A 13,107-nucleotide genomic window follows, 5' to 3' on the forward strand; every position below is an offset into this window, starting at 1 on the left:
ACAAATAACTGGACGCCCTGAAAAAGACTCAAAGGAAATGAGATTAAATACAAAGACAGTGGACCAGTTATTTGAAGCTATTGGATTCAGAAAATTTGTCTCAAAAGATGCTAGCAAAGATAGAACATATGTAAAGTTTGTCGACTTTTTCCCTGAAATTGAATTAGCAATTGATTGTCGCAACAAAGTTTGGTAAATGGAAATTTATGGCAGACCAATTTCTATTGATACAATTAATAGCCTTACTGGTATCCTTGTTCCAGAAAATCTAGCAATGAAGAACATTCATGAGTTTGCTACAACCATCTCAAAATTAGGTGTTTGTCATGGTAACCTTGGATTTCAAGATGTTGTTGCAACTCGTGTTAAAGAGAATCTGAAAGAACCCTTTCCTGCTCAAAGTGATGGTACTTATTTGATTAAATTTTGATAAACCTCTGTGTAGCTGGATGACAGATGAGGCATATAATTAAATCCTTATATACTAACAAAAATTAGAAATGCTTTATATACATGTGATTCATAATAAAATCGCAAAAAAATTCATATTTTTTGTTTTTGATGTTATGTTTACTGACAGTTTAGCACAATTTTTACAGGCTTAATTTTTGAAGTACTGAACTGTAAAACGCAAAATAAATCGTAGTCATTTCTTATGACCTGTTTTAATTAATTGTATGCTGTTTTATTTTACAGGTGCGGCTGCAATAGTTGAATCCAAAAAGCCAGCATTCATTCAGCTTAAAGCAGAAAACTTTTCTCGTGTCAGACACCCAGATTGTATCTTTGTCATGGTTTGTGACGAGGTCAAATCTATTTGTGATAAGTGTCAATCATTAGACAAGAAATTTAGAGTCTACCAAAATAGGCTTACAGCGGCGGATCTGAGGGGGTTCAAATGGTTCAGCTGAACCACCCCAACCCTTTTAGTAAATAAAAAAAACAAAGACCCTTTCTTCAAGTGAAATCTAGTTTTCTGATTGGAACTGATTTTTCTTTTTGGTCATATCTCGATATTATTTTACCAGGGGTTGTACACATTTGGCGTGTGTTTCCGTGGTGCGCGCGACAAATTTAGCTTTTTCCGCGCTAAAAAATCTTTAGGTTATGTGTGTACGGCGTAGCTAGCTTTCCCGCGCTGTAAAAAATCTTTGTTATGACTTTTTTTTTGCGGGATTAATATCTAGCTGTGTTCTGTGCTAGGAAAATCTTTGATTTTGAATCTGGTTCAGAATATGCATCCAGTGAAATGGCAATGTTGAGGTGGTTCAAGGAAATTTCTCGAAAATACGAGACCGACCGTTTTGAGCGTAAAAGATTTTCCTACAAAAATAACTTTCAGTCGCATGTCGTCGCCGGCAAAATGTTGAAATGATTTGAAGGGTAGCCATTCGTACGGCAAACGACCTCACTTCTTTGCAAGCGTTCAATGCAGTGTTTTAAAGAAAGGAATTGAAGTCCTGAAAAGTGGTAATAATCAGGCAATTACTTATCTTTTTGAGGACATTTTTGGTTCAATTTAATCAGTAAATTTGAGAATCACACAACAATATCAATCAATGTATGATGATTTTGACAAAGACTCTGTGTGATGGTATTTTCATCTGCTTTTGTTTGATGTGGTGAAGAGTGATAAAAGAAAAAGACTTTCATTCTGAGGAAACATTTTTGTTTTGGTTTATCTTTAGAGGAAAAGTATTCATACCAACAAAAACAAAACTTAAATCAATTTTGCTTGATAAATGAAGTTTGGAATTTATTTATGGGAAAGGACTTATTTGGGAATATTTGGTGGAAGCTTATTGTGTCTTGAATATAATCACGAATTTACGTTTGGCTCTTCTCCCATCATCGGGCATCAGGAATATCACGGGGAAAAAGGGTCATTGTAAAACATGGAGTAGCTCCATGGAGTACTCCAATGGAGTACCTATTGGAGTACTCTAAAAATATTGCAGACCAGATTTTAGATCGCTGCGAGAGGAAAATAAAGACCTGTATAATTTTGTATTTGCTCTAAAACCACTCTGTAGCAAGAATGTGACTTTCATGTTGGTCTCTTTTTATATCCTTTCATGTCATCTGCATCACATTGAGTATGAAATTCTCATATCAAAGAAATAAGTTGGTGGACTCCATTTATTGTGATTGTCTTATTATTTTGTTAATTGAAGTGTATTTTGTCAATAAAATGACAATGAATAATTTAATGCTCTAAAACCCCTCTGTAACCTCTCTCACAGACTGTCCCCAACTGCCATTTCATATCCAGTCATACTACCTGCATCATATTGAGTATGATAAAAATTCCTTTTGGAAATGGGTTGATAAGCTATGTATTCTATGATTGTCACAATATTTTCTTTAATAAAGTCAATCTGTTGACAAAAGGACAAAAGAAAAATATTGCTTAAGAAAGCTCTAGTGCCCTACTGGTGTTACATAGATAATATAACACATAATACTATATACAATTACACTATAAAGTGTTTACCTAGCTTTATTTTTGAAAACTATTATAGAAAAACAAAACAAAATTTGTTTTATAACAGAGACTGGAAGAAAGGTTAGGGAACAACATTTTAGTAATTTGATTGAATTTGGTTGAAGAATGAAATTTCTGGAAAGGTGAACCTTCATGCATGCTTCATAGACAGGCAGCTGAGGTCACAAAAAATTGGACGGGGTGCGAACAATCCCAAACCACTTTTAATTGAAAATATACAACCTAAATATCTAGAAACCATCAACCGGAGTTGTTGAAATTACTTACCGGACGTGTCCGGTAATATTTTAGTACCTGATGACGTCATGCGTGCCCATAGGCTAACTGAAAAAATTTTGAGAACCAACATAGACATATTATATACCAATCGAAGCGTTTTTTAACATAGATTAAGAAAATGGTCAGTAACCATATCTGAAAATTTTGCTATAAAAAGTTAGAACGCTTTTCCTTTATGTCCGTAACGTCAATTTTACCTGTCCGAGACGAAAAAAAAATCAAAAATTCAAACTTATCAAAATTGAAATCTAAGACCGCCATTCGAAAGCTCTCAAAAATCGATATAGAAGACTTTTAAGTGGATATATATGATTTCTCAACCTAACTCGAGAAAATCGATCCTAAAGAAAGTGTAAATATGACGTCATCAAAACTTCGGAAGCTTTTAACTTTTTATTTTCAAACTTTCAGACATAGTTACTGACCTTTTTCTTAATCGAGTCGATTGGTATATAATATGTCTATGCTTTTTTTCATAAAAATTTTCATTTTGCTTGTGACGTCATCAAATACGAAAATATTTTCGGACGCGTCCGGTAATTATTTTCAAACTGTCCGGTTGATGATTTTGTGTTCAGAAAGGTCGTATCTATTGAAAACAGCTGTTTAAAGTTTGCTCGCAAACTTTGTAGCTACTGCACTTTTTTATGTGACCTCAGCTGCCTGACTATCAAGATAATGTGATGCGAGGAAATATTTTTGGTTTCGTCATGTCATTAGAAGAGAGTTCATACCACTTTATACTTGCAAAACAAAACTAAGATTACTTTTACGTGATCATATGAAAATGTGGTGTACTTTTATACAAAAAGAGACATTGGTGACCTCTGAAAAAATTACCCTCTTGTGCTTAATTGTAGGTGGACATTTTGCAATTTTTTGGAAAAAATCACCCAATTAACATTTTGTAATGACCTCCAATTTATGAAATTTTCCTGATAAAGTGCCAAACCTTTATTTTCCTTGGGGTTTTTGAGGAAATCACCCCAAAATCAGTTAATAATGACCACCCCCCCCCCATTTTATGGATTTTCTCTGAGAGTACTGCCCCTGCATCTTCCACCCCCTACAAGTAAGCATAAAAGAGTACGGTTGAATGCAGAATTTATGAAATGATATATAACAACAATCTCTACCAAAAGAATTATAAACAACACTCCATACAATTGTGAAAGTTGAAAAATTACTTTCCTACAGATTGTTGATAATTACTGTTAGTACCTTTAATAATGCTTGAGAACATCAAACTTTTTACTTTGAATGTAAAAAGTACTTTTTTATGAGATTATTCATCTAATTTGAGAGCTAGAATTTCTTGAGTCTATTTGCACATAAAACACATTATATCAGTACTCATGGTGTACTCCACTTTTTGGCAATCTTTTATTTTTCCATCTTAAGAATATTGTATTCCCTTGTATGTATTATATAAATAATCTCCTTTATTTTTTAACTTGATCACTGTTTTCAAAATATTATCCACTAGCCGGTACCCGGCGTCGCACGCCGGTTAAGCTGTAGCTGAACGCACTAAAAGTCCTATGATTGGATGTTGAAGCTGGCTTAAAAAATGATCAAATTAATAAAAATATATCTTCAAAGTTTGACTCTAACCCTCCCCCGGAGATCTTTTTCTCGCTTCGCTCGCATTAAATACGCCGTCCAGTTTTCGACAATTTCAGAAAATGTCATGGTAAAGAGGAGTGAAATTTAGAAACTGACAATTCTTTAGGAAAAGGCGGGAAAGCCACAAGCCACAAATAACTGAAAGAATAGTGCAACTTTGTTTTTATCAAAATTAAAAAGATAAATAAGTCAATTCCCTTGTCATGACTTTTCGAAATTAAACATGTAAAATGACGTACACAGTATAACAGTATCAACCACTTGAATGTTTTTATATGAAGAAAAAGATTTCTTCTCTTGCTTTTTATCGCCCTCATTATTCGACAAACTTTTTAATTTTTATGTTTTGATTTACATTTGAAATGTTCTTTTCAATAAAAGAAACTTGTTTTGTTTTGAAAAGAATTCGAATGTCATTAAAAAATACGATCGTTAAATATATTCGCGAGAACGGGGCGAGAACATTTCAAACAAAAGAAAAGAAAAAACAGGATCGGCCAAAGCTGGGCAGAAATTAAAATTACTAAATGTAGATGGGCCTTAAATTTCAAAACAAAGGCTGAATAAAGCCTAAACCATGCTCTATACACCTTTCCCGAATTGTTATTTAGGCTTTTTGACTTTTTTGTTTTAATGTTTGAATGTTTCTATTTAGTTTCATAAAATTGTATGTCGCAAAACTAAACAAATAAAAAAAGAATTATGAAAAAAGCACTTCCGGTTCTTGAGTTATTTTGATTTGAAATTTCTTTATAAACAATAGAATTACATGGAAACGAGGCCGGGCTGTATGTTTTAGTTTTTATAAGGGATTTCACCTTGAACAAAAACAGTCATAAAAATTGATAGAAAAAAGCTTTTGAGCTCAAATTTTCAGCATGCACTTGTCATTAGGAGGAATACAAATATATAGTTTTCATTATGGTTTGAAGACCTTCGAAAAAACCTAACAATTCGGGAAAGGTGTATTCGATCTGTCAATCAAAACAAACTTATCGAGAACAAAACATTGCATGCAAAATCGAAAGTGTGCAAATGGCGCGAATCCAATAGAACAAATTTGTGGAGCAAGAGACTAAAAGTCATAATTTCAAAACACAAACAAAGCGAAAACGAAAGTGGTGACACACAGACACACAAAGCACCGCTATTAATATATAGATTTCTGGTTTTATAATGTAAACATACTCAACATGAAAAGTTTTTGCTTGATTGTCAGCCAATTAATTCGCTACAAAGAAATTCCATAAAAAAATGGTTATAAGAATAAATTATCAAACTATTTTACTATGTTTTAAATATTCACGAAATGAAACTGAAGTGTGTAAAGTATTTAATATTATAAATTGTCTTATTTTTTCTTCAAACTTTTCTTCAAAACCATTTATTTGCTCTATGGCTTTCTCAAAAACATTTTCTGCAAGAACCGTGAATATATAAAAGAATATACACCAAACAAGCAGTTCTGAGCATGCTCTGGGTGTCTGTTTTATCAAAATAAAAGGTCAAACCAAGGAAATATAAGAAATATAATACTAACTATATTTCCGTTTTATGAACGTTTTGTGTGATAAGATTGAAAAGAAGAAACTAGATGTGCGCAGTTGCAGTTAGGGAATTTCCCAATGTATATATGAATATCACCACAAACGATTATTACACGTTCAGCATCTGGCTGTTCAAGCCGGGACGAACAAAAATTGTCCTACCGCCCTCCTTTCAACGCATGGGACCATTCAAAAAGTACGTACGCTCGAGAGGGGGGGTACTCCCAAAAGCGTACGAGGGGGAGGGGGGTCCTTGAGGAGAAGTACGTACGCTCGTAATTTTTCCTAAACTGTCTTTTTTGAGAGAAAAACGCAATATTTTCAAATCAAAGAATGGTTTTTGCGATTGTTATTTTCATTTCTCCTTTGGTATTTTTGTTCATCTTATAGATTCTTTTAATTTCTTGAGACTTTGTTATAAATACGATTGGATACCTACATATTCTACTGTTACAAGAGTTACAAGTTTCGACTTTGGTTAGGGGGGGGGGGTGTACTAAAAAGCGTACGTACGCTGAAGGGGGGGTACACATAAAGCGTACAAAAGCGTACAAGGGGGAGTGGGAGTCAAAAATTTGCCTTTTTCGAGCGTACATACTTTTTGAATGGTCCCCCGCTGAGGCCTATGTTTGGAGTTCATAGGTAATGGGAACTGCAGACGTGCAGGAGCTCATCAACGCCCCCCATGTTGAATGGAAAAAATGTGACACCGCCCAAACAGGGCGGGTGCAAAATTTACGCCCAAAACGTTTGTTCCGAAAATTTTTTTTTGAAAAGAGATTTTTGAACCCCCTCAAAAAAATCCCAGATCCGCCTCTGGGCTTACTTCACCACCTCCACTTCCTGAAACACCAAGAACATCAGATTCGTCGCACACGAATTATCGCTATTTATCACCTAAAGATCTAGTCGAACGGTTACAGAATACCCAACACACAAAGAGGGAAATGAGCCTAAGGATTCCCAGGCTATCACGAAAAGTTCACAATCTCACAATGGAAGAAGGTGTTGAGGTTAGACATCAGTAGTTTCATTTTAAAATTCATCAATCAAAATACATTTAAGGAATTCATTTAATTTTGGCGAATGATTTGAAATTTATTTTGAATGATTTTAATTTGATTTTTTTAATAATTTAGACTACTTAGAATTCAATTAGATTTGATTTTGAAAACTTGTTTTTGTCAACAGTCACTTACTTCTGTACATCTCTCGATACTACAAATATTAATAAAAATAATTCTAAATGGACAAAGATCAAATATATCACATTTTACAAATTATTTTCATTGTTTTTCAAACTAGGTTAAGAAAGATCATCAAACATTGCTTGAAGACATTATATCAAAAAGTGATTCACCTTTTGAAGAAGACAGCCCGCAATGGCTTCTATGGGAGCAGCAAAAGAAATATGCCAATAAGAAGGATAAGCGTGGTATGAGATGGGATCCTTTAATTATACGGTGAGACTATATTCTAGAGCCTAAAGTTTAAAGCTGTAAAATAGGTAGTCCTAAGTAGAAAGTCTGAACTGCCTAGGTTATGTTAATTGTATTCAATTACAATCTATATAATCATCCATTTAAAATTATTATGAAAACATTGTCTTTTGCGTTTATGAATTTTTGTGCTCTCTGTATAAGTATCCTTCTCCCCCTCTTGGTACCTTTGTCTGAGTAGATGATTAAAACCTGTTTATTTTATTTAGGGTTTTCTAATTTTCTACCCCAGATATTTGGTCTCTATGCTTATCAAATTTGTAATAAGAATATAATTTGAGAATTTTTCTGAATCTCCTAAAGCTATTTGATTTAATTTTTTTTGTTCCAGGTGGTGTCTCAGCCTTTACCATACCTCACCTGTAGGTTATAAACAGATATCAAGTAAAAACAACAATTTTATAATGCTTCCACACATCAACACCCTTAAGTCAGGCTTCAATGTTGATGTGATAAACCAATTGTTAAGTGATAACAAGATCAAGCATGAAATGCAACGCAACGTATGTATTGTTTTTGATGAGATGAAGATCAAAGGTGACTTGGTATTCAATCGAGCGACAGGGAAGCTGGTTGGTTTTACGGAGATGGGGAACGTGAATGAAGAGATTAGAGAGTTTTCAGATCGATGCGAAGAAAAGAAAGTAGAAGAAAGAGCATTCAGTAAATATGTTAATATTTTCATGGTCAGAGGACTGTTTTCAGGAATGAAATCAGCATTTGGTTATTATGCATCAACAGGCATGACAGGTGACATGCTTTACCCAACTGTATTGGAGGCAACAAGAGTTCTTGAATCAGTTGGGTTCAAGGTCAGACCATGGACCAGTGATGGAGCCTCGCCAAACCGAAAATTTATCAAGATCTGTGGAGGTGATCAAGAGTTTTGGACAATCAACCCATTTGACAAAAATAGGAAAATCTACTTTTTTTCTGATGTCCCTCACCTGGTGAAGACAACCAGAAATAATCTTGAAAATTCACATGGCAACGCAAACACAAGAACTTTGCATGTATGTAGTTAATTTTTTTGTTTTTAATACATATTTTTTGAGAATTTCTAGCACTCATTTTTCATAACAAATATCTTATCAAATGAAATTATTGACACCAGGACAATGATATCTGTTCCCTTGGCTTTCTTGGCAAATGACCGAAAAAGTTTCTTGAGAGATAAATTTACTTTTGCCGATAAAGGATATTTTCTTAAACAGAAAATTGTTACTAATGGCCCAAAAATCCTGTATTGAGACCTGAAATAGCACAGATTGAAATGCATAGAATGATTTAATTTTTGTAAAAATTCTAGCCAATCATAAAAAAAAAATTTAGGAGGGATCTGATGTGTTGATTTTGGTTAAATCATAAAACTTTCCTAATGGTGTTAATAAGCTAAAATAATGTGGAAAATTATGTTTAAAATATTATTGTTCATGCAATATTCATTATTCTTAAAATTCTTTTGCTTCTCAGTTTAAGGGTCGTGAAATCAGCTGGAATCATTTAGTCTCTTGTTATGAGTACGACTTGATGAAAAACCGTGCATGCCCAGGATTACGAAAGCTACATCATTTGACGGAAGAGCATGTAAAGCTAACACCAAGATTGAGAATGAGAGTAAAACTGGCCATTCAGGTGACTTCAATAACATATGTTTTTTAACCAGCTTTTATATTCTACTTTCTGCTGCAAATTTTATCTTTCTGCTAAATGTGCATAACTGTTCTCTCTAATGTTGCTAAGTAGAATTTCTTTATTCTAGAAATTGTAAGACGTTTCCAAAGTCTCTAATCACAATTTTTTCTCGAATTGAATCTTTATAATTTCATTTATTGTTTCAAATTTAAGGTGATGGGTTGTCGAATGGTCAGTGCATTGATTGATCAGGATAACCTTTACACAACTGAAACAAGAAATTTTATCCAAAAAGTTGATGATGTTTTTGATTGTTTGAATGGAAGGCGTGAAAATGATTATGGAAAACCACATAGAGCACCATATAGATCTGTAAATGACTCAAGATTCAAAGATGTAAGAAGCTAATCCTTCACATAAATAAACGATGAAAAACAAAGAGACAGCTACAATGAAAAATTACAATTTTGGATTGAAGCTTTGTATCAATTTGCTTTTAAGAAGGCTTAGGAATGATATATACCATTTTAAAATTTCACTTTCGTTTCTAGGTTTTTATTATTCCTCGATCATTTCATACTTAAATTTTGAATGTTTATTTTTGTTTTTGCTCTTTAAACATTCAGGTATTACAAGATTTCTTGAAGTATCTTGAGGATTGGGAAGCTGAAGTTGAAAAGATTCCAAACCTTTCCAATGAGGAAAAAGCAAAACGCATGCTAAGTAATCAAACAAGAGCTGTTTGGAGGATTACAAGTAAGGTTTTAGGAGGTGCATACTATATTTTTAAAATAAGTGAATTTGGTGACAACACTAAGGTTGATATCAAACTCTTGTAGTAAAAATTATTGTGTTCCAACAATTTTAACTACAAGGCTTTGATATCGACCCTAGTGTTGTTTTTTGGATCTTGTAAATGTATATATCTTGTAATAGGATACTGGCCTTATGTTTCCTTGTTTTTTATCTAATTATTCATTTTTCCTGTCCTTTTTTCAGTAAATTCATTTATCGAGTTGACGAAAAAACTTATTGGAGAAGGAGCACGATTCGTTTTGAGTGAAAAATTTACCCAGGATCCGCTAGAGGAGCATTTTGGTCGCCACAGAAGAAAAGGAGGCTGCAATGAAAATCCAAACTACTACGAGTTTAAAAAAAATGAGCTTATTTTGGATGTGATGGACTCTGAATTGATATCAGACTTACGTGGAAACACTGCTGGCAAGGATAAGAAAAGAAAACCTATTGATATCCACGATATGAGAACATTGCCAACCAGACAATCGATTCAGAGAAGTGTATATATATTTACCCGTTATATCTTAGGAACGCTACTTGTTACGATTTATCTTATGTTAGGACTCTACTCGTTACGATCTAGCATTTATTAGATACAAGATTTTAGCATATCAACAAGTCACAACGTTGTCTCCAGTTATTGAACTCATCCTTATACATGGCGCTGCGAGCAGTTTAATCTTACCTACAACCTTCGATTCCTTGACGCTTGTTTCTTCAACAAACCAAGTCTCGAATCTATCATTCGTTTGTTCAAACGTGAACTACTCAAACTGTGTAAGTTATACAAACATTCAAAACAACTTTCACAGACCACTGAGAACTTGTTATTTTACTCGAAGTTATACGATTACACATACATCAAACATATTTGAACTTGCTGCATCATTTTACAGAACATTGTTTACTCACTAATTCGCTTTGTTATCGCAATTATTCACTTTTCGTCGTTTTTGTGAATACTTCGAACACTCTCGCTTGTTGTTGTTCCTTGGTCACACCGCCATCTTGGATTTACGCCATCGTGGTCACACGCCGATTCGCTCTTCAAAGATTTCCCAGCTTCAAAAACGCTACATCGCCGTACCCCGCCTTGAATTACAATGTCGAACCCTGAGGACGCCGCCCCGACCCCCGCCGGCACCGACGCGACTAGCGCCGCTTTAGCCATGGTGCTAGAAATGCAAAATCAGCAGAAAGTCATGCAGGAACAATGGACCCAATTCATGTCCCAAGTCCTCCCTACCGTAGCACTCAACAACCAAGCACCTGCACCTCCATCTACCAACGAAAGAAACCGATGTTCGAAACCGGACCGGCCGACGATTTCTGCGGATTGCAGTGACAACAAATGGATAATCTTCACGGATGCGTGGAGACGATACAACAATGACCCACCTTCAAAAATACAGGATATCAGGAATGAACTACGCTCCACCTGCGATTCCAACGTGAATGAAATGCTTTACAACTTTGTTGGGCCGGACGCCCTCGATAGAGCCAGCGAAGCAGAACTGCTATCACACATCAAATCAGTTGCAGTAAAACGATTCATCCTGAAGTTTACCGACAACAATTCATCTCCATGCGACAAAGTGACAGCGAAACGATCACTCACTTCATCTCCCGCTTAAAATCTCAAGCGATGCTCTGCAACTTTTCACGTAAATGTGACTGCGATGACCAAAACTGTGAAATATCGTATTCCGAAAACATGATTATGTCGCAAGTCATTGCAGGATTATTGAGCTCCTCCCATCGCACAAAAATCTTAAGTGAAATGACTTCCATAGAGACACTTACCCAAATGACAGACCGCCTCCTCACACTCGAAGCAACCGCCCAAGCCACGGAACACTTCAAGCCATCATTGCCCGCCCAATCAGATGTAAGCGGCGTCAATCCGACTACCAAACGCAACAAACGTAGTGACTTAAGACAGAAATCACAAGGCAACAATCGGCCAAACAATCAGGAAGGAGATCGAAAATGCAGAGGATGTGGATATAACCGTCACCCAAAAGGAAGAGAGCAATGCCCAGCACAAGGCAAAAAAGTAATAACTGTGGAAAACTTAACCATTTCGCTAGTGTTTGCATGAGCAGTAAGACGAACGCCATTCAAGACGCCCCAGAAACATCCGACCCAGCCGAAACATCCTTCCTAGGTAGCATCACCGAGTCCTTATGACTAGATGGCGTACCTCACGGACAATGGGAAAAATAATAAATTCATCGAACAAAAGCCATCCCCACAGCCAACAGTAAATATCTCTATTTCACTCAACTCATCTGCACATCAGAAACTTTGTAAATCGTTTTCTTTGAATAAACTTCAACCTACCAAAGTTAGCGCCATCGCTGATACTGGCGCTCAAACATGTACAGCGGGAATAGAACTGCTTTCGCAATTAAATTGTAGTAAAAACGCTTTGATAAAAACTCGACATCGTCTCCGCGCTGTGAATAATAACGACATCAGTATTAAAGGCGCAATCATTGCTGACATCACCGTCGGCACATCGACCACCACAGAAATTGTTTATTATGTGACAAAGTTAAAGGATTTTTTCTATCAAAAACAGCACTGAAAAACTTGAACATCGTACACTCTACTTTCCCGGAGCAGATTGTAACCAGCCAATTGAATGCAACAGACTCACCAGACGACTCCGTTGCCGAGTGCGGATGCTCACGTCGTTCACCATGTCCCACCCATACCTGACACGATTCCGTTCCCAGCGACATCAGAGTATACAGAACAATTAGAGGTTTGGATAAAAACGTACTTTTCGAGTAGTGCATTTAACACTTGCAAACATCAAAAGCTACAAGTGATGACAGGCGAACCGCTAAAAATCCAATTTCGTGAGGACGAAAATCCCGTTTCCGTTCATAAACCGATACCAGTACCACATCACTGGAAAGAATCCGTCAAAGGCCAACTCGATCAAGATGTAAACTTGGGATAGTCGAACCAATCCCCACTGGGACACCTACAAACTGGTGTTCTCGGATGATTACCGTTCCATCCCAAGAAAGACGGCACACCCCGCCGAACAGTAGATTTTGCAAAATTTAAACGCATCCACCAAACGAGAAACTCATTACAGCCAATCACCCTTCAACATCGTAAGCGTAGTTCCACCGCAAACCAAAAAGACAACCCTCGACGCCTGGAACGGATACACAGCGTTCCATTAGCCAACGACGCAAAA

General features: G+C 35.7%; 1 protein-coding gene across 1 annotated transcript; it reads left to right on the forward strand.

The window, feature by feature from the left end:
* The first annotated feature begins 274 nt into the window (after nucleotides 1-274).
* On the forward strand, nucleotides 275-10,765 carry LOC136801566 (uncharacterized). The gene is made up of 9 exons (XM_067058202.1): nucleotides 275-407; nucleotides 697-794; nucleotides 7,264-7,421; nucleotides 7,789-8,470; nucleotides 8,931-9,092; nucleotides 9,306-9,488; nucleotides 9,719-9,848; nucleotides 10,092-10,390; nucleotides 10,703-10,765. Exons 1-9 carry the CDS (start codon nucleotides 275-277, stop codon nucleotides 10,763-10,765), a joined length of 1,908 nt encoding a protein of 635 aa, XP_066914303.1.
* The last annotated feature ends 2,342 nt before the right edge of the window (nucleotides 10,766-13,107 follow it).

Source organism: Clytia hemisphaerica, unplaced genomic scaffold (genome assembly GCF_902728285.1).
Source record: "Clytia hemisphaerica strain Z4C2 unplaced genomic scaffold, Clytia hemisphaerica genome assembly, whole genome shotgun sequence".
Classification (NCBI taxonomy): domain Eukaryota; kingdom Metazoa; phylum Cnidaria; class Hydrozoa; order Leptothecata; family Clytiidae; genus Clytia; species Clytia hemisphaerica.